Here is a 21,856-nt window from a genome sequence, read left to right as displayed (position 1 = left end):
AGGTAAGTTTATTTTTCTTACCCTATTAAATCTAACAAAAATTGTGCATTTTCTCACCATATTAAATCTTAAAAGTTTATGCTTAAAACAGGCAAAACACAATTTTCAAAATTGTTCATTCAAAATACATTCTGCTTCTCGTGTAGCCTAAGTTTTTTTTTTTTTTTCGAGAAAGGATGTTTAGATAGGCTATTTTTGTTTTACTGGAAAATAAGATAAAAATAATGTTTAAGAAAGTCAACTTTTTTTGTATATAGTCTTGTAACTATTCCTGCATTAAAAACTCAACAAAATAAAACCATCCAGCAGAAGTTATCTCTGTGTTCTTTTTAACAAATGCAGAGGTTCGTCGGTATACATAAAATCAGTGCAACCAATACATCGCCTGACATCCACTCAGATATGTAGTTCAGCCAAGCACACTTTGATCTCTGATCCCACTCGGATGCCCGTCTCAACCAAGGCAGAAACCGCACTGGGAGAATTTCCAATTTCCGCTCTGAACATTTTTTGGTGCTGACCTGTTTGAGGGTTTTCAGTCATGCACTTTCTTGGTTGGCGATGTGTGAGAGTCCTGCGCCTCTGACCTGACCGCAGAATGTCAATGTCGTGTTTGGTCATGTATTTATAATACGGCTCGAACACACTACTGCCCAGAACTAATTTACTGTAGATCACAGCTTCCTGCCATCTGAGAGCTTTAGCATATGGAGAACAATACGTAATGTCTTTGTGTCCAGTCCTTCTTTTTTACATATCCTTTCTTTAGTGTGTAATGTTGCCGTTTGAGCATGAAAAGGTCTGCGAATCCCAAAGTCCACTCCAAAGGGAGTGATTGTCTTAATGCCCTGAATTGCCTTGATTATTATAGTTGATATCCCTCATTTAAATAATTCTCAGCCAAGGTATATGCAAAAAAAAGGGGAGGCAAGGCCTGGTTGAGTTGCATTAGTGACCCTGTCCCAAATGGATCCCTAAACCCTCGCGATCTTCCTCTGAGTCTGCACTTTTATGACGTACTAGACTGCCGCTTTGACTGTCGGGTTGAAGTCTCAGTGTGGGCTCGGCAAAAGTCTGCATCGGGGGCGTTCGCGAGCACCCTTCTGAAATCTAAAATGACAAATGGGGCACCGGTCCGTACAGTCTTGTGGACTTAAAGGGATAGTTCACCCAAAAATGAACATTCTGTCTGTCATCATTTACTCACCCTCATGTTGTTCCAAACCCGTAAGACTTGAACAAATGAAGATCTTTTAATGAAATCTGAGAGCTTTCTATTCCTCCAGCCTTATTATAAATACTTGACCAAACACGACATTGACATTCTGCGGTCAGGTCAGAGGCGCAGGACTCTCTCACATCGGCAACCAAGAAAGTGCATGACTGAAAACCCTCAAACAGGTCGGCAACAAAAAATGTTCAGAGCGGAAATTAGAAATTCTCACAGTGCGGTTTCTGCCTTGGTTTCTGCAAACAAAGCACTCACATCGCTTCATAAAATTGAAGTAAAACCCACATGGATTACTTTTATGATGTCTTTACTACCTTTCTGGGACTTGAAATTGGTAGTTGTGTAGGCTGTCAATGGAAGGATAGAAAGCTCTCAGAATTCATTAAGGTCCCCCTTTATTAAGAGGCTTTAAGTACTACTTACATTGAAATTAATAATTTGATACAATGGACTTATACATCCATGTTTTTACATTGTACTTATATTTTGTAATTACACGGTTGACCCTTTCCTTACACCTTAACACACCCTTAAACCTACCCATACCACCACACCTGTCCCTAACCGTACCCGTATCGCACCTCAATAGCAGCAAAAGTGTTTTACAATACAACATGAACACAATAAGTACATTGTACTTATTTTTAGATGTAAGTACATAGTACTTAAAGCCGCTTAATATAAAGTGGGACCAAAAAAAAATCTGAAGATGAACTAAAGTCAGGTTTGCAACAACATGAGGGTAAGTGATTTCATTTTTTGGTGAACTAACCCTTTAACGGACACGCACATGGTTGCCATTGTAAGTCTGTAAATGCATTTGACCGGACTACTGGGAACCGAAAAGACTGCAACTTAAATACAAAGCAAACAAGGGTAATGATGATTAACACCTGTGCAGATTAAATGAATCTCCATGACAACTAAAGAATGGCGGGAAACTGAACAAAGGAACACATGTGACTGAAAATAAACTAAAAGTCCATGAAAACAGAAACTAACTGAAAGTAACTGTTACAGTGGGGTGTCCCCTTTGTCATTTTAGGTTCAGAAGGGTGCTCGCGAGATCCCCCTTTGCGGTCAATATGCGCTCTCGATGCGCAGGGTTTCTGCGTCTCAGTTAAAATGATATTTAAGGATATAGGATTTTTTGTGGAAAAGAACACTGATTAAAAACTGAAAGAAGTGATTATTATTGACTTTTTAGCTGCTTATGACTACATTGTTTTACTCTTCCAGACTTAGAAATGCAATATGTCATTCTTCTACATATCAATTATCCGAAATGAGTAATATCTTTGATAAGGAGTTGGTATTGGATCCTTTGTTTTTGGTCTGTGGCCTGTGTCTATATCCCAGAGCAGAGCTCAAGAACTACAACTCAAGCTTATCCACTTGTTTGGCCATAGAACAGCTGGACCACACCTGAGGAATACCTGACCTGATATGGTTAAATTTGTTCCCAGAGTTTACAGCTTGAGCATGGCCAATTTTCTGCATGACGGTGAAGTGTGACAGGCCCGCGGCTGCTACCTCTCGAGCGTTGAGAAAGCGCTGTATAATTGCTTCTCGTCTCATCAGGACTGTTCCTGCCTCTTCAAACATCATGGCCTCTGTTGGCTCCAAAAAGGGCACCAAATTAAAGGAATATGACATTTGTCTTAAGATAGAATGCTGGAACTTTAATTGGTTCTTTTCTTCTTTTTTTCTAACACAGTTGGCGTCTTTTTATCCTTAAAAGGTCTTAAACCTGCTTGATTTGATCTTGTTTGTGTGATATGCTGTTAATGTCATTGATTTTATTACAAACAAAAATAAAGCTTGATAAATTATGCTAATGTGGTTATCAATTATAATTATCAAATCATAAAAGTATTGAATTATAATCACTGATTCTAAGCATTGTATAAAAAAACATATAAATAGTTATTGAAATTAAACATTTAATGTGTTTTAAATAATATTGTTTTATATAATGACAATTCATTTTACAACAATAAAATATATTGCGGTAAATCTTTAAATATTATTTAGTTAAAATAATTTTAGTTAAAAAATTAATTTAGTTAAAATAATATTTAATTAAATATTTAGTTAAAATAATATTATACATACAGAATTCTATTAGTATAATTTATATACACCTTTATGATATGATAACATCAATTATCATTATTTTTGTTTAATCACAAATCAAACCAACACAGGTTTATTGATATTGATAATCAATTTCTCTATGGAGCCTTTTTTTTTTTTCATAATCTGACTATTGTATTCTGTCATCTGTGAGTTCCCTTCACTTAAGTGGAACACAGGCACTTCACTGGGAAAGGGAATTCTTTGGCATTCATGATCTGTCCCTTAATAGTGACAGCTAAATGTACTCATTAAAGTGATAAATGCTCACTTTCAGCCGGAGTTTTAAAGCCGTTTGGGTCTAATAAGAGGGTGTTAAACAGACCCTAGGGCTTGGTTAGGGGGTAAACACAAAATTCCACCAGTATTCCAGTTGGCTTGTGTATTGGGAAATCCGTGTGGAGCTAAGGGTGAAAACTAGGGATGCATTAGTGAGAGCTTGCAAAACTGCCTGAAAGCCCTGGGCTAAAGAGCTGAACTTTGAAGGATCCTTTTTAAACGTCAGGGGAGGAGTAGATGGATTGGTGGCCTGGAAGTAAAGTTTACAGCGTATTTAAGTCTGCATGATTGATAAATGGAATCAGGTGTGACAGTGTGATTCTAAAGGTTGCAGACAGATACAAAAATAATAATAATATATAAAAAAAAAAAAAAAAAAAATATATATATATATATATATAGAGCCTAGCTTCAACAGACTTTGAAAATTGTTGTTTTAACAATTTAAAATTGTTGTGGAAGAATAAAAACAAGAAGTGTTGATGTAACATGCATCTGTTAGTTGCCTCTGGTTCAAAAAAAAAAAAAAAAAAAAAAGTAAAACATGCATTAATATGCATATTTATGAAACTTGAAACAGATGAAATCCAGTGCATTTGTTACCTGTGATATCCTAAAAAATCCTAAAAGTTTGTCAAATAATTAAAATGCCTCCTGGCAGATTGGTTAATTTATAAATGTCCATTTACTGACCCCATTTGAAATTTTCATTAATAACGCATAATTGTTAAATACTTGGTTTGTTTCGTTTAAAGCTAACCTGAATTTTCTCGGGATCATTACACATGATGTTATGGTTCTTCTGAAGTCTGACCCAGTTTCCTTTGGAGGTACGTTAAACAAAAACATTTAAGTTTCTTCGATTTCATAACCACTTCTACTTTATGACTCAAAATACATTACCATAATGAACTAGGACTCATAACATGAGACTAAAAGGGTTTCGGATACTGAAATGAGAATCTTGCAGACAGAGGGATGAGGGGCTTTCAGATTTCAAGGTAAATGGAAGGCAGGGCAGAATGAGAATCGCAGACTGACAGTAAAGACAGAGAGAGAGATGTTCCTTTCATATAAGGAGGTGGAAATTATTTTAAAATCAGTTCACTCATGTCGTGAAGCTCCGACTGCCTCCTCCTGGTGCAGGTACAGTTAGATTAAGGTTTGTCTGAAGAGGGCCTTTAGAGCGTGGGCTGTATGCGTCACACACGGTCCCCGGTGGTCTGACAGCAGCTCCGCAGGGACGGCCTGTCGGACTGACAATAATAAGCTAAGGATAAACACAGCAGCTCTCGGTCGAGCTGGAGAGCGCGCGCTGCGCACTAAAATGAGCTGACAGGTGCGTGGTACGCCCACGCCATTGGCTCTTTAAAAAGAGCTCCAACCAGACCCATAAAACAAAGACAGGTGATGCGGAATGACATCCATAATAAAAAGGGAAGTTCAGCATCAGATTAGAGCGGCTCAGACAATACAAAGAGCGGCATCAGTATGCTCTGTGCACTTTGTTTGGCTATAAGACTGTCTTGCTGATAAAAAAGCAGCCATTTGGACCTGATTAAATGTTTGGGCTGTGAATGATATTTGAAACATGTTTTGCACTTTTGCTCCAAATATCAAGAATTTTGCCTTTACTGTGTTTGCAAAATTGTCACGCACTCTGTCTGGAGCAGTGAGAGAATTTTCTGGGGAGGCGAAGGCTGATGTGTAAATTAATATTGATCAACCCACAGCACCTTGTCAAAATAAGAGATTGTATCTTTTTTCTGATGATTTTATTCTTACACACAGGTGATTTCAGATTATCAAGGTTCCTGGCTGTCCTGGAAGGAGTTATGGATGATGAACCAAGATGAATGGAGAAGTTGTGATGAAGTGTTGGGTTGGCCGAGATCACAAGCAGTCTGTCTTTGCAAGGTTGAGTTATAGGTGGTGGTCCTTCATCCTGTCTAAAATTTGTCTGTCGGGCACACTGTGATGCAAGCAGCAACCGTCAGAGCATCTGGCTGGAATGAGAGGTCGAGTTGTGCGTCATCAGCATAGCAGTGAGAGGAAATGCCATGTTTCTGAATGACAGATCCTAGTGATTTCATGTAGATGGAGAAAAGAAGTGGTCCAAGCACTGAGCCATGAGGCACCCCTAGTAGACACAAGACACACTGAAGGACCCTGAAAACTTGAACCACTGGAGTGCAGTTCCTGAGATGCCCGCATTGTCATGAGGGTTGACAGGAGAATCTGGTGGTTAACCCTGTCAAAAGCAGCAGACTGATCCAGCAAGATGAGCACTGATGATTTGGAAGCTACTCTTGCCAGGCTCAGAGCTTCTATAATCGAGAGCAAAGCAGTCTCGGTTGAGTGGCCGCTTTTAAAGCCAGACTGGTTGTTTTCCAGGTCAGGAGGTTGTTCTGTGTGAAAGGTAGACTTGGTTGAATGGAAGAAGGAATTCAACCAAGTATGTACCAAAGTATGTAGTTTTCTAAAAGTGCTGGATTTAGAGTGGGGTTATAAAGGGGTTAACCGAGCCTGCTTAAATGCTGTGGGAAAGGTACCAGCTGAAGAAGAAATGGCTTGAAGGGGATGACGGGGATAGGATCAAGTGGACTGTTAGTAGGGTGATTGGAAAGGATGAGTTTGGAGACGTCTGCCTCTGAGAGCGGAGAGAAGGAGGGGAGAATGTGTGTGATTGCTGTTAAGATGCGTTTGTCAGTTTGTGATGTCGAGAATTGGCCACTGATGGTTGTTGTTTTATTTATGAAGCATCTGGCAAAGTTGTCAGCTATTAGAGTTGAGGAAGGAGGGAGAGGAGGTTTTTAGTTTATTAATCTTTGCAGGTACTACACATGAAATAAAAAAATAGTATGCAAATGAGTTATGCACATTAATTAAAATTGATTGATAATAATATTTTTTATTGTTTTAGTTATTACATTTCCAGTCCCTTTAGTAGAGCCTGATTAGCATAAGTATGTTGAAAGCACATTTTCATGATGTAAAAAATTATATTACATTGATTACATTGATTATGAATGTGCCACATAATCCGCTTTCCGACCAAGTAAATAATAATAATAATAATAATTCGTTACATTTATATAGCGCTTTTCTCGACACTCAAAGCGCTTTACATAGAAGGGGGGAATCTCCTCAACCACCACCAATGTGCAGCATCCACCTGGATGATGCGACGGCAGCCATATTGCGCCAGAACGCCCACCACACACCAGCTTACTGGTGGAGAGGAGACAGTGATGAAGCCAATCAGTATATATGGGGAGGATTAGGAGGCCATGATGGACAGAGGCCACTGGGCAAATTTGGCCAGGATGCCGGGGTTACACCCCTACTCTTTCGAAGGACATCCTGGGATTTTTAATGACCACAGAGAGTCAGGACCTCAGTTTAACGTCTCATCCGAAGGACGGTGCTCTTTTGGCAGTATAGTTTCCCCGTCACTATACTGGGGCATTAGGACCCACACAGACCACAGGGTGAGCACCCCCTGCTGGCCTCACTAACACCTCTTCCAGCAGCAACCTGGTTTTCTCAGGAGGTCTCCCATCCAGGTACTAACCAGGCTCAGCCCTGCTTAGCTTCAGTGGGCAACCAGTCTTGGGCTACAGGGTGATATGGCTGCTGGCTAAAGTAGTTACAGGAACTTAGTTCTAGGAACTGTCCACTTCTAAACAGTTCTATTAACTACTCTCCCCCAAACTCGGTTTTGCTGTTTGCGTTCGCACTGGTCAAGTGACCATAGGAACTGGTAGGAGGGGTAAGGGAGTGACACAAGCACGGCGACTTTTATTTTGACGGCGCGACGGACCTTTATTTTGGCGGCGCTGAGAACACCAGAGCAAATAATGCTCGCATTCTCTGTGTTTATTAGTTAGCGATCTGTCTAACAGTACTGTTTAATATGTTATTAGATAGAGCTGTTATAGAAAGTAGACAGTATATGAAAAAGGTTATTAAAAGGTTATTAAAAAGGTTGATGTCCAGTGTTGCTAGCTGGGCAGATAAACATAATCATTTTTGACTTGGTCCCCTCAAAGTTGCGTTGGATTTTCTCTTCAGCATAAAGGTTTAGAGACCCATCTATCACTGTTTTCCATGTTTGTATAGTTAGTTTCTGGAGTAAATATATAGGCTATAACCTTTTTGTTTACATTCTAGCTGTTTTAAAAATGGCGGGTGCTGGTGTTCCGCGTGCGTTCGGTCAATCAGCGTAAGTTACACTAAAGTCACGGGTAGTTCCTATAGTGCTGGTTTAGATCCTACTCTGAAGTAGGACCTAAATTAGTTCCTCCAAATGGAGTTCCTAGAACTAAAATCGTTCCTAGTTCCTGCGGTGCGAACACGCCGACATCCGGGTACTTTAGCCAATAGTTCTAGGAACTGTGAAAAAGTTCCTCCGGTCGGAAAGCGGCTATGCACACATTTTCAGTTATTTTTCAAGAGGCCTTTGACTCATACCTCCACAGACAGAGTATTCCCTTGCCTGATTGCAAAGTGAACTAATTTCCACACGGGACTCATTATTTGTTGCCTTCTGCATAACAAAAAGCCTAAATACGTGCTGTTACTGCATTCCAACAAGTTGTTTCCTTGTCCCTATTAATTTCATGCCATGAGGCAAGTTCTAAATTAAGCATCTTGCCTATTTGCTATTTCAGTGACTGCTTTTTAAAAGGGGGCAAAGCAAAGGTCACTTGAAAACCAAAGGGGAGAGGTTGAGTACAGCTGGTAGCTGTTTGCCTGAGAGCCAGCGTCTGGGACGGCAAAGATTCATAAGTGCAGGCAGCGGCCCTGCAGCTGTAAATAACACCGTGCATGTATAAATACTCACACAGGCTCTTGACATATGTATACAGTATGTACGAAAGTCCAACCCACGCTAATGGAGCACCACTGAAGAACTTAAAGGTTCTGGTCCCTGCTGACGTTTCCATATGATACGCACTGGAAACATAGAGACGGGAAATGGCTGGGTATGTGCTACCTCTTAACATGCACCCACAAAATCAAATCAAAAGACATGGCTAAAGTTAAAGCAATGCAGATGGATTACAGTTCCATACGTACCAGAGATATTGTCATTGGTCGTTTTGATGCCGCAGACCTGGATTTGTGAGGATACTGTAACGTGATGTTTAAAAGCCTTAATGCCCTTTGGGAGATGTGCCACTCAGTTTAATGGGGACAGAAGACAGTCAGAATGAGGGAGTAAAGGTCAAGGGTGTGGAAGAGAAAAAGTGGATGCTGGATGGCCGTTAAGGAGGTTGGAAAAGTCATCCTTGGCCTTTTGGCTGTTTTTGCTGTAAATTGCTTTTCGCTACTGAGAATTAGACATGCAGAGTTCCCATATAACCCTCCACTGAGGACACGGTGTTGGAGAACTGCCATTTTTGCGCTGCTGATCATTTGTATTACAAAGCGATAATGTTTATGTCCCACAATATGGTGGTGGTTTAAAGCCATCAAAGAGAGCTGATTACAGTTTTTCTGAACAAAAGTGAAGACAGAAGAAGCAATCAATTCTTGTCATTAAAGTTTTAATGGTATTTGTTACCACAAACTGTTAGATCAATACAAATGAAGAGTCTTCAAGGCATATTATATACAACCCATAATGTGAAATCGCTTCCCTGCAAGGAGATGAAATGAAAGCTTTGTGTTTGTTGAAAATAGGAGCATTCATAATATTAAATGGGAGTATGCCGTTGTTTGTTTGGTTAGGTTTTTTCTATAGGTCACACGCAGACAGCCTTTGTGTTTTATGGACTGAGCATTTTCCTGAAGCTCCATGTCAGGCCACGTAACGAAAATGGATGAATAAGAAAGTCAATGAAATATAATATAGTCAAGGTGCAACATATAACAAAGCGAATGATGCTCGCAGCTGGGAACAGTGGCAGGTCACTCCAGATGCGACAGTAAATAACAAACGATAAATATAAGGGGTTATAAAAATAAACAGTCATGAATATAATGTTAAGAAATATTGCAGGGCACATTGAGTACAGTTCAAAATGATAAATGCACAAGCTGTTAGACTGCTGGCTACTTACTGCATTATTTTTTTTAATTATTTTAAGAATAAAATGTATTTATATGAACTTATTATTTTTCTTTAATTTTATTATTTATTATATTATATTTATTATAATTTATTTTAAGAAAAAAAAAAAAGTTGGACCCTTTTCACAGATTGTGATGATGCATTTTAAAGGCACAATATGTAACTTTTTTTATGCTTTAAAAATAGCAAAAATCACTATATCTCTGTTATATATTTTTTTTAGTTGTGTACTTACCTTATCCCGACTGTTTCCAACAACTTTCAAACCAGGAGAAATTTGTAATTTAATTCGAGAAACGTCCCGTTTCTTTATTTCCGTTTTGTCGCCGCCAATGGCGTCATATCCGCGTTGTCCCTGGTTTCCGCTCGTGCTGCCATGGCAACCAGAGCTATGAACCAGAGCCGTCTGATAGTAACCAAAGCGACTGACGCGGACAACTTTGTAGTTCGCAATGTCTATTTGCACGCTGTTGTTGTTTCGTTCAAACATTATGGACCATGGCAAGCAGACTTTGGATAAAAAAAAAGGAGAACTAAAACGAGAATCAATATCAGTGCTGTGTTTTCGAGATGCCGAGAGCTCCCATAGACAGTATATAAACGAGAGCTCCACGTCCGAGACTTCGACCGCTTCTACATGTACTTTATTAAACAGGTGAGCACATTTACATAAAACTAATCAATGTTTTATAGTTCAACAATGATAAAATGTCAGAATATGATCTGTATGTTATTCTAATGTTGATCTAGTTTACAGACAGACTAACACATACATTTCAACACATTTAAATGCAGTTTAGTGTGCTAGTGTAATGTTAGACCAAGTGAAACAGCGCTGCGTTACCTCACAAGTTTAATTTGTCTAATAAACTGACCTGTGAGTAGTAATTCTGCGTGTATTTCGGTAGAATGAAATGTCCATATTCCTTTTATATCCGCGGGACTCGCGTCGCGTGTGGAGCTGATAGCTGTCTCTTAGCAATCCCGACCTGCTTCATATCACAGTCATGATAAAAACATCGATGTATTCAGTCATCCATAAACATTATTAGATCGGTCGGCTTGACGTTGACGACAAGATCCATAATTCTTAGCAAATGTTGCGTCATCAATCTACGCCTTTGTTATTGTAAATAGGTTAGCGACCCCTAGTGGCGAAAAATGCCATACTGTACGTTTAAATAATTTAATGTACAATTATAACGCTATACTTTGTGTTATATGACCTTGTCAAAAAAAAAAAGAAGATTAAAAAAACAAAACAAAAACGTGCGTGAGTATTTTGAGGGCTGAGGGAAATTTGCCAAATCCCCTGTCTTTTGACCAATAATCAATCTCTCAATATCTTTTTTTAAGTCATAGAACGCTATCATGGAATTTTTTTTTTTTTTTTTTTTTGCTATTGGAGCAAATGAAAAGACAAAAGTTATATTTGTTGTAGTTTCCATTCACCACTATAGATGTACTTCTAAAAATCCTGGATTTTTTTATTTATTTACAGCATAAACCTCTCTAAATTTAACATAAACTTCACCTAAATGGAATTATACAAATGCACATGCATTATTTAAAAAGGCTTAATATGCATTTTGTTTTAAGGATTTTTAGATGTTGATACTGACAAATATACTGGTTGAAAATAGTATTTTTGTGGACTCACTGCACAATATACACTCTTGTCCTTGAAACAGGGTTTAAACTACACCTCTCACTTCTCAAATTAATTGTACTGTACTCTACACTGGCTGATGCAGTATTTTAAGATATTGACTTTTAACACTTTATATCAAAAAGCACCCCGTTTATCCTAAACTGCCTAGAGGACAAATATATTACAGTTGAAAATGAGAGACAGTGCCAAAGAAATAGATCAGTTAATTGAACCCATCCATCTCTCCATAAGGCCAAGGAATGCGGACTAATTTACGTTAGCAATAAAAGCAGGGACTTTCACGTTCCTTCTCCGACCGACCCCACCGGTTTCCAAGATCTGCCACTGGAGGCAAATTGCCCTTGTAATTCAATGACATTACCTGAGATGCTTGAGCAAGTGAGGGACTGGAAGACAAATGAGATCCATATAGAGAACCAGCAAACATTAGCCGTCATTTCACAGTCTAGGTTATCCATAGACCCGATATAGTATAACACACTTCTAGCCAAAATAACCTTCAATTTGGTTACATGGCGTTATTGCCAAAATAACTTGCGAGAAGTATGATATTCCACCCTGTAAGCAAAGTCAACAGTTATTACAATGTTTTTGGTTTCATTTCTTTGACATGTTCATGTTCTAGGTGACTAGTCTATTCTTGGAATATGGTTAGACGTGTATAAAATGTTCACTGACAGCCCAAATTTTGCCTTGTTTTAGCCTAGACGTCAGGTCTGTGTTTGGACAGCTATTAGACGTCTTTTAAACGCAAAATTGCTTGCTGGGATGCCTCATATCACAGATACATATTTAAAGCAAACATATTTCAAGTCCTTATCTCAAACGCTTCCCTATTTTTAGACCTGCGATTTAAGGCTCTTAAAATTTAACAGTTTGTATTCTGAACTTTTATTTGCATTTCTCTTAGCAGAGTGTGTAGTTCTAATATCTACAAGCAGGGTCTGACACTAACCAGCCAAACTCGGACATCTTGGTTCCAAATCAAATGGTTCCTGTTGGCGGGGTTATCAACTAATGGGCCGTTTACTCGACACCGTTTTCAACTAGAAACAGAACACTTTTATGTGTTTTGGCCGTTCATTTACACGACACCGGTGTTTTGGGGGCCTGAAAATGCAAACTTTTGAAAACGGGTTTCAAAGTGCAAGTTGTTGAAAACGATTATCGTCTCTCTGTAAACTACAAAAACACGAATTTGTGAAAACAATGATGTCATGCGCATGCCAATTACGTGTTCAGTCTATAGGTGCGTAGTTACTTTACAAAGTAATATCGCCAACTACTGGCCTGGCATGAATAATACAACATTTTTAGTCATTTTCACAGATCCATGTGAATGTGTAGACAACACTGTCGTCTGTACGCGAAAAAAGCAAAGGAAAAACTGTTTCATTTTTAGTACATTGTTGTTGTGCAAGTTAACATAGTTTTATGGCTAAGTGACTGATAAACTGACAAATTATGTCAGTTTAGGTTGAGTAGAGAAAAAGGTGACTGGGGTAATTCCCTTTATCCACTTGATCAAGAACTACATGAAACATGCAGTTGTTTATTAGGCATGAACACATAAAACACTCTCTGGGATCTTGAATAGTGTCTGTGTCAGAGGTGTTTGTTTGTTTGACTTTATTGTCCGTTCAGTTTTACTGGACAGAAATTCATCTTTAACACTGGCATAAAAACAGATACAACACTGTACAACCACAATGTATACCACGTAATAAAACACACGGGACATACATGATTAAAACAGATGAATACAATATGTATACACACATTCATACACCTATAGTACCTAAATTGAGAATTTGATTTAAAACAGTCACCGCCAATGGAACAAATGTTCTTTAAGGCCGAATCCATTCACGCTCTTCACCGGTACCTCCAGGTTGCTCTGAGTCACTCTTTCCAAAGCCTATTACATAAAGTACTTAGCTGCTTTTTCTCAAAACAGAGATTAATACAGTCAGCCGGTGCAGAGACAAAACGCCCTAGCTCGACTATATAAACAAATTCACATCGACACCAGTGCATTTTCTTGTGCACATGCCCCTCATCAGTTCCCTGTCAAACTGACTATAGAGTTATTGTAATTGTGCTTTATTCCTCCGGACATTTTTCAGCTTTGGCATGTGCAATAAGGTGCTGTAGTCGGCACTATAAATTGAAAATCAAACAGATAGACAAAGTCATTAGCAGTGCTGATGCAGGCAGGAGGATAGGGAGAGTTAATTAGATCTTTCTTCCCGTGCCTACCAGGCTGGAATTCAGCTCATTGTTACTCTGTCTATGTCCATATCGGAGGCACGGCATAATAATCGTGTTTACCTTGCCATCTTGTCGCTTATGCTCAGTTACTGCATTAATTACGCCCATCAATCACTCACTGTCACTCCGTCACTCCCTCTCTGACCTAAGCTCTGAGAAAATGACTAGACACCTCATTATCCAATACAGGTGGATTGGGAACTGATTAGAGCGATTCTTTGGGAATCGTGTGTTCAAAGCTCAGGTGGGTTGAGATTCTGACTGTCATCTCTTGACGTGCCTCAACATCGACACCTGTGCCAGTGTCGGGCCAGAAACCCATTCGGCTTTTTATGTGTGAAATGCTGACTCAGATTTGTGGCAGGATTTCAGCATGCTGCTTTATGGGATCAGTTCTGAAATGCTGTAAAAGGTTTTGATTTAAAGGCTTTCTATCGTGTACTCCCGTAATGTGAACCGTACTAATGTGGTCAGAGCTGTAAATGTTTATGGAGGGGTAAAACATGATTGAGGGATGCATCTAAAACCCTTGAGGGCCATTTACACTTTAGAGTATTAACCTGGTTGCTTGAGTGGGTTATGTGTTTCTGCTTTAACTAAAAATGTTGGTTAATTAATTGCATCATCAAATCCTAATCAACGATTGTTATAGATGTTATGGATTCAAATAAAGATTTTTATTTTATTTTTTTTGCAACAACTTTTGCATTTCTGATGGCGTTACAGCAATGCTATTATTGTCTATTTAATAAGATTTTAATGATCTTTGAGTAAAAAGCTATTTATGTTTATGCTGTCCAGGATGACTCAAATTGTTCAACTAAAACCATAAAAAGTATTAACAAACTTAGCTGAAATAATAGCTATCTGCCAGGGCAACATTTTCATTTAGTTAAACTTGATGTACTAAAATAAACTGAAACAAAAATAAATAGACATTTTATCAGCTAGACGTAAAACCAAATAAAACTAAATAAAATTAAACTAGTCCACATGAATAATCAATAAAAAACAAGAAAATTACTAAAATTAAAATAATATCAAAATATTAATAAAAAAAATGTCTCAATGATAATAAATAGACCTGATTCACAGCAGCTTTATCATATTTTTAGGAATGAAAGCGAGGCTTTGGGGGATGTACATCTCTTCAGTGGGTTGTACTGTTATTTAATGTGTTTTGGGATTTTTCTGCTGACGAAACACTGCAAAAGATATTTCAGTAGACAAAAAAAAAATGTATCGAGCTGTGGAAAATTATACTTTAAAAATATTACTTTTTTTTTGTTTTGCGGATGCCATTGAAAACACGGTAAGTCTATTCCTCACAGCCTCGCTTTCATACCTGTCATGGCGCTGCTCTGAGTAAGGTCTATGATACTGCTTTTAAAATAAGCAGATGGTCATTTGCAAGTCCTGCGCGCACCCGGCATGACCATGGGCATGACTCGTGTGTTGTTGGTTACTAAGCAACTTACGCGCACCACATAAGCTGCGTCATTTCCTGTGTAGGGACTCGTTGAAGCGAGCCTGTTCAGTCGATCCCCTCCGACAGCTGAAGGCTAGACGGAGACACAGTCGAGTCCGTGCCGTTTTACTTTCTTTCTTTGCGCACTAACGCAACAAATAACTTTCCAACCTGTTTGATTTATTTGTCTGTGGAATTCATCCAGCGCACTTTCCAAGGGACTAAAGCGCGTTTCAACTTTCTGATTTGAGCGTGCCAAAGGAAAACAACTCTGCATTTTAGTTTGGGTGTCATATCCTCCAAATACAGGGACGAGTGGATTAGAACTGAACGCTGATCCGGTGCTCTACTTTAAAAACTAATCAACGGGAACGCATTCGTATGATTGTGGTCGTTGTAAAGCTTTGGATTTCTGGGCAAAGATCCTGAACTCCTTCATGAGGGATTCGCTGTTGACGACAGAGATATCGGAGAAGACGCACTGGCCACTTGACCCCTTTTCACGAGCACAAGACGCACCGGAGCGCGCAGCTTTCTGCCACCGTTATTGGGAAGGTGCACTTTGCGCTCGACTATAGGGCTTTTTAAATGACTTTTGACCGTGAAATCTGAATTTCATATTTTTATAAATATGAAATGTAGTGATGATGGGAATGAATTTTTAATGACCATATTTTTAAATTCATAATCGTTGACTGTATGTCATTATTTCATTCAGTAAGGCTATTAATGTTCCAAAATAGACTATCGTGAGTTATTTAATCTGTTTGCCATTGTAAAATAACTGTTTCAATACTGTTGAATGCCACAAGTTGTTATAAAAACAACTGTGATTAATAACAATGAAAGATCACAGTGCTTCCAAGTAACACGTGACATTAAATGAATGCAGCAAACATTAGCCAACTAAACAACACAACATGTAATGTAAAACACTCCAATGTACATATCTGAGAACAAAACAAATTTTATTTCATTTTCCTCATAAATTTAATGTAACTAAGTTCAGTCATAATATACGTTGTATTAACTTTTTGAATATTAAAGTAAAATTATTATTATTATTATTTTACATAGGCCTTAAAATTTAAATGCAGGCTACATAGTAGCATTTAAAATTGAAAGTGTTTATTTCAATTCCAAACTTTTTTTTTTTTTTTCAGCTAATTAGATTTATGTGTTTGGTTTTGTAGGTCCTGTGTGACTCGTTTGATATAATATTGAGTATGACCGTGAACATCAAGGCATCGCAGTGCCATGCGCCGCTCCACAGGCTCCTGTAGGCTCCTGTAGACTCGGCTCCGGTGCTACTGCAATGCTCGCCGGACCCCTCCGCTTCCGCGTGGCTCTGTGATCCAGGCAAAGGGCGCGAGGATGAGCACAGACCTGGAGCGCCTGTCGCTCAACTCTTCCTCGGGCAACTCCGTGGCTTCCAGCGCGCGTTCTCTGTCCGCCAACGTGAAGAAGCTTCACAACGCTCTCAACCTGCTGCTCAGCGACCTCGAGAGAGAGCAGTTCATCCACTGCCTCAACGTGTACCACTCCAAGCGCAATGTGTACGATCTGGTCCAGACGCTTAAGGTTATACTGAACGTCCCGAGTAAGCGTCAGCTCCTGCCCATGCTGCGGCTGGTCATCCCGCGCTCGGATCAGCTTCTGTTCGATCAGTACACATCAGAGGGGCTCTACTTGAAATCTGATGTTCTTGCGCGCAATGGTGACCCGGAGGGCTCCCACGAGGCTGCTAATTCCAGTCCAACACACGGGGCTCATTTCTCGCCCGCTTCCGCGCCTCTAGCCGCTCTGCGCGGATCTCCTGACAGTATCAGCACCAGCAGCGATGGGACAGCGACTCTTATTCCTTTACTGGGGAGAAATTTCTTACCGGAGCCCCCTGGAGAGATCCGACAGGTGATCCTCAAGCGTCACAAGAGCAACGAGGGTTTGGGATTTAGCATCCGCGGAGGTTCCGAGCATGGAGTTGGGATCTATGTGTCACTGGTGGAACCGGGTTCACTGGCAGAAAAGGAGGGTTTGAGAATAGGAGACCAGATAATGAAAGTTAACGACAAAGTGTTCGACCGGGTCACGCACGCAGAGGCAGTTAAGGTAAGGTATATTTATTTTATTTTATTAATATTTTGTGTAAAGTTTAGGCTAAGTGAATTAGATTAAATAAATATGCAATTAAATATTATGTTAAATTAAATTGTTGATTCAATGCTGTTGTTGGTGGTATAATGTGTGAGCTATTTTTCTTTCTTTCCTCAATATTACCTATGCACATGGCCACAGATATCATAACTGTGTTGAGATCACCAGCTACTGGCCAGTTAGACCACAGGGAAACAGACTGCAACTACTCCTCCTTGATTGATTGATTGATTATTAATGCAAGACAAGCAGCTGAAAGTGTCCCTTTAAGGACCAGATAAATGCTGGCTTTTATTGAGATGTGTTAGCCAGGAAGGCCTGCACAAATGTTGATGTTATTGATCAGGATTAGATGTAGTTAAATGATTAGACGTGGCTTGTCACTTGCACTGGCTTGTCGATTTTGTATCAATAATACTTGCTGTCATACACAGGTTTCAGTGCAGAAGCATTTCCTTGCAGGTCTACAGTTGCCATTCAAAAGAAGAGCTTATTTTGCCTGACCCTTAACATACTAACTATAACAGAACTGTAATCATAATTAATAGGAAGTAATCCTACATGTTGGACCTCACATGTATTGTGTGTGCTGTCCATGGTGCTGAATCCAGCTATTCATTATAGATTGCATTCTGTCAAAAGTTGTCCCCAACAAACATAGCCTACTGTTTGTGGCAAGATCTCTAGTTTTCACATGCCTTAGACACTGGTGTGGTGAAACCCTCTCTAGGCGCACTTTTAAAAGAGCAGTTCTCTGAGGAACCTATTACAGTAGTTTATTCAAGAAACTAAACATTTGCCATCATAACAAGGAAAAGGCTTTGATGCACTTGCATATCGAAGTTCCTTTAGTACACTTTGAGTCATCTTCAAAAAGTCTTAAGACTTGGTTTCTCCGAAGGCTTCCACCAGCGTGGAACCTCAAAAGATTTCATTATTACAGTGATTATATTTTTAACTAAATTACAAAACATGGAAGCATCTGACAGTGGAGATCCCGAGCGGAGCGTATTTCAAAGTTGGCATATGACTAGGAACTCAATTCCACTGATACTTTCCTGTTTGACTCTTCCATATTCCCATGTTTGCGAATCTCTGTAGAGTCGTGTGTGCCAAGAGAAAGAGAAACTGAACATGAACAGTTTGCCTCCTTTCTGTGTCATTGTTTCCCTTCGCCGGGGGAAAACTGGCACAGTTGAACAGCAGGGTATAAATTCTTTCCACGGTGCCTTTCTTAAACAGAAGCTGGCAGTGGGGGAAGGCTGCTTCCTCCCAGTTAATCATATTGATCTGCATGAGTAAATGGACGGGCCTCTCCCCAGGCTGAACATGACCTTCCGCTTGTCTTGATGCTCTTGTTCTCATGTAATGCAGACATAGCCTGAGTGAAGAAGACACAAGCTGTATAAGCAGCCAGAACGGAGAGCGATTCGACTGGGTTTTTGCTACAGTAGGTGCAGATAAATTCAGTGCCTCAAGTTATCTCTCATTTTTCTAGCAGAAGGAAGAACATCTTTTTTTAGTTACAGTGAGGGTTTCCTCAGACTCTGTTGACCTTTGTAAATGAACCCTGAACATTATCCGTTTTGTTCTTCTTTTTCTTTCTTGGTTTATTTTGTGGTTTCTTTAAGTTTTCAGACGTAAACACTAAAATAATAATTTTCAGTTTGCATGTTACAATGCTACTTGGTAAAACTCTTGGAAAAAGTAACATAGTGGCTCCATCTGAAACTGAATACTCTTTAAGTGGGTACTTTTTTGAGTAAGTACTTGCTTTGTGACCATTAAAAAGTATGTTATATATAGTTTGACATGTGCGTAGTGTTAATACAATTCGGATGTACTACATTTATCACTGTCACTGTGTGTGTCATGTGACGCACAGCGTTATTTGAGTATTGCGACAAGATCTTTCCTGCATAGTTCACCCAAAATGAAAGTTTAGATAGATTTAATTTAGCATTAGAAATGGTAATGGTGCATCAAATATGGTAATTTATGAAAAATTAGAATTCATAAATTAAAAATGTTTTCATCAAATCATTGAATGATGTTTTAAATAGCTTTATACTATTGTTTGAAGCCACTGCATGCCATATTGTTATATTAAAATAAAGAGCTGAAAACACTCTTGCTAAAAAATGTATTGCTTTTCTATAGCATTAAGCCTCAAATGTCAAATATCCATATTTTTAATTTAAAGAAACCAAACCAACGTAAAATATGCATTCTATTATAATGTTATAAAGAAACATCTTAAGCACACAGAATAATGTAAGTGGATTTTTTTTATTTTTTTTTGCAATTGCGCCTTTGAACGATTCGACTTAAAATTCGATTAATTGTGCAGCCATGTTATTTAATAAAATAAGATGTTTAAAACTTCTTTAATGTATGCATTCAGGCATATGTATCTAACATAATTCTTATCTGAATGAATATTTCTAGAATAGAAATTAACATTTCTATTCTGGATATTACATCAAATTTTGCACAGGATAAAATGGTGACACTAGAATAGAAATGAACATTTCTACCATTTTATCCTGTGCAAAATTTGATGTAATGCCAAATTTAGAATTTTAATAGTATTTTTTGCTTTAATAGCACTATATAAACATATATATATATATATATTTTTTTTTTTTTAAAGTTCCATTTTAACTCTATTTTGGCTTTGTTCAAAGTAAGTGAGAGCATCATAATGGTGATATCAGTATCTTGTATCAAACCGAATCGTGACACGAGTGTTAAGGCCCATTCACATCAAGGACGATAACTATAAAGATAACGATAAAGATATAATTCTAAAAATCGTTCTCCATATTAAAGAATAACAGAGTTCACACCACAACTATAACGATAAAGATATGAGGAACGATATCGTTGGGATCACTTTCAGAACGATTTTTTTCCAGCTGTCAAACGATAAAACACTGACAGCCAATCAGAATCCATTCTAGCAGTTCACTACCTTGAAACCGCAGCGCGGGCACGCGTGTGCTTAGAATAAAAAGACCGTTATTGGTCGTTGGTGTGGACGCATATATAGTTATCTTTATCGTTATCTTTATAGTTATCGTGCTTGGTGTGAACGGGCCTTTATTATACCTCTAGTTTATATCCATGATGTTTCTGGTCCTATGAGGTCGATAGAGGAATCACTCCAGTTGGACTGACATCATTATTTCTCTTCCTGTATTTCCAGATGTCTGAGCTGTCTCCATCTCTCTCTCTCTCTGCGTCTACAGACTCAATGAGGATGGATTGTACATGCTCTATGTGACCTGTCCGCACCATCTTTATAGGCTATATTGAATGCGTGTGATGCCCTTTGGCATCTCATGATTGGTTGGTCTGTCCGCATGGCCTTCAGTGTTTGTTCACTGTGCTGCTATGATAGCACATATGATCAATGATCTTTCCTCATCTCCTGCTTCAAGGGTGACCGCATATAAGAGCACCTGTTAGTCGAGCTGATTGAATTTTAATGCTGTTGTGACTCTCATGCAAGCTGCCATGGCTCAAACTTAGAGGAGGTTGCCTCTTGCCTTTGTCCTGACACCGAAAGATGATTAAGACAGTGTTTACCAGCTGACAGTCAAACGCTGCTTTGTAATCTCAGTTAGAGCCAAGCGAGAAGATTCATAACCAGTGCCTCTAACCGTACCTGTCCACTTGTGCTTAGCAGAGCTCAGTGAGCGTGTTCAGTTTACTCACGGCAGCTGAGCAGAAGGTTCGTTTGGGGCATGGTGGTATTGACAGCAGAGGGGAGCATGCAGTGAGAGAGTGCATCAAAAAAGTTTAAAATGCTGAACTTTATGCAAATGAGAGGCAAAAAATGAGGTGGTGTGAGGTGACACTGTATACTTTGCCAAGTCAAAATAAACGGTAATTGTGCATAAAATTGCACAAGTGATGACAATATGATGACTTAACAGTACATTATAAAAAATGTTTGTAAGTAAAAAAAAAAAAAAAATTATTAAATGCTACAGTAAAAAGCTGTTTATGGTTTAACGCATATGTAATTTTACTGTAAAATGCTGTTAAAATGTACGTTTTTGCAAGTAAAAGCTATGATTTTCATAGTTCGAGTAGCTTGGTATGAAAATGATATTATTTAATAACATATACTTTTCTATCTATCGTATCGTTTCAGTCGTATCTGACTCTTGGTAATTCTATGGCCATATCTAGGCATACGGCGAGAGACTGTCCATGAATTTTCTTGCCAATGATTTTTCTGGGGTAGGTTGCTTGCCACGTCATTCCCCAACCCTTCCCATTACATGGCTTGGGACACACACACACACACAAAACGGAGGAAAACGGGAGCACCCGGAGGAAACCCGTGCAGACACAGGGAAAACATGCCAATATGCTATCCATGAAATATTGTCACATAATGTTTTTATGGTGAATTTCTGGCAACGGCAGCTGATGTTTTTTTCTGTATTTTTTTTTTTTTTATATGTTAGCATATGAAGAAGATTTTATTTAGAAAATAAGTCATCTAATATAATATAGCTATTTGTATGAACACTATTATTTATCTAGCTGTGT

General features: G+C 38.8%; 1 protein-coding gene across 3 annotated transcripts in view; it reads left to right on the top strand.

The window, feature by feature from the left end:
• Positions 1–15,209: 15,209 nt before the first annotated feature.
• whrna (whirlin a) overlaps positions 15,210–21,856 on the top strand; it is a 116,144-nt gene continuing 109,497 nt past the window's right edge. For 2 of the 3 annotated variants that reach the window (XM_081391613.1, XM_081391614.1), the window contains exon 1: positions 15,210–17,245. In XM_081391613.1, coding sequence (XP_081247739.1) covers positions 16,511–17,245 — 735 coding nt within the window. In that variant the 5' untranslated portion in view covers positions 15,210–16,510. The remainder of the gene's footprint in view (positions 17,246–21,856) is intronic. The other variant, XM_081391612.1, reaches the window with a different exon arrangement.

This window comes from Scardinius erythrophthalmus (assembly GCF_964197995.2).
Source record: "Scardinius erythrophthalmus genome assembly, chromosome: 17".
NCBI lineage: Eukaryota > Metazoa > Chordata > Actinopteri > Cypriniformes > Leuciscidae > Scardinius > Scardinius erythrophthalmus.
This window is presented reverse-complemented; position numbering and strand designations above follow the sequence as displayed.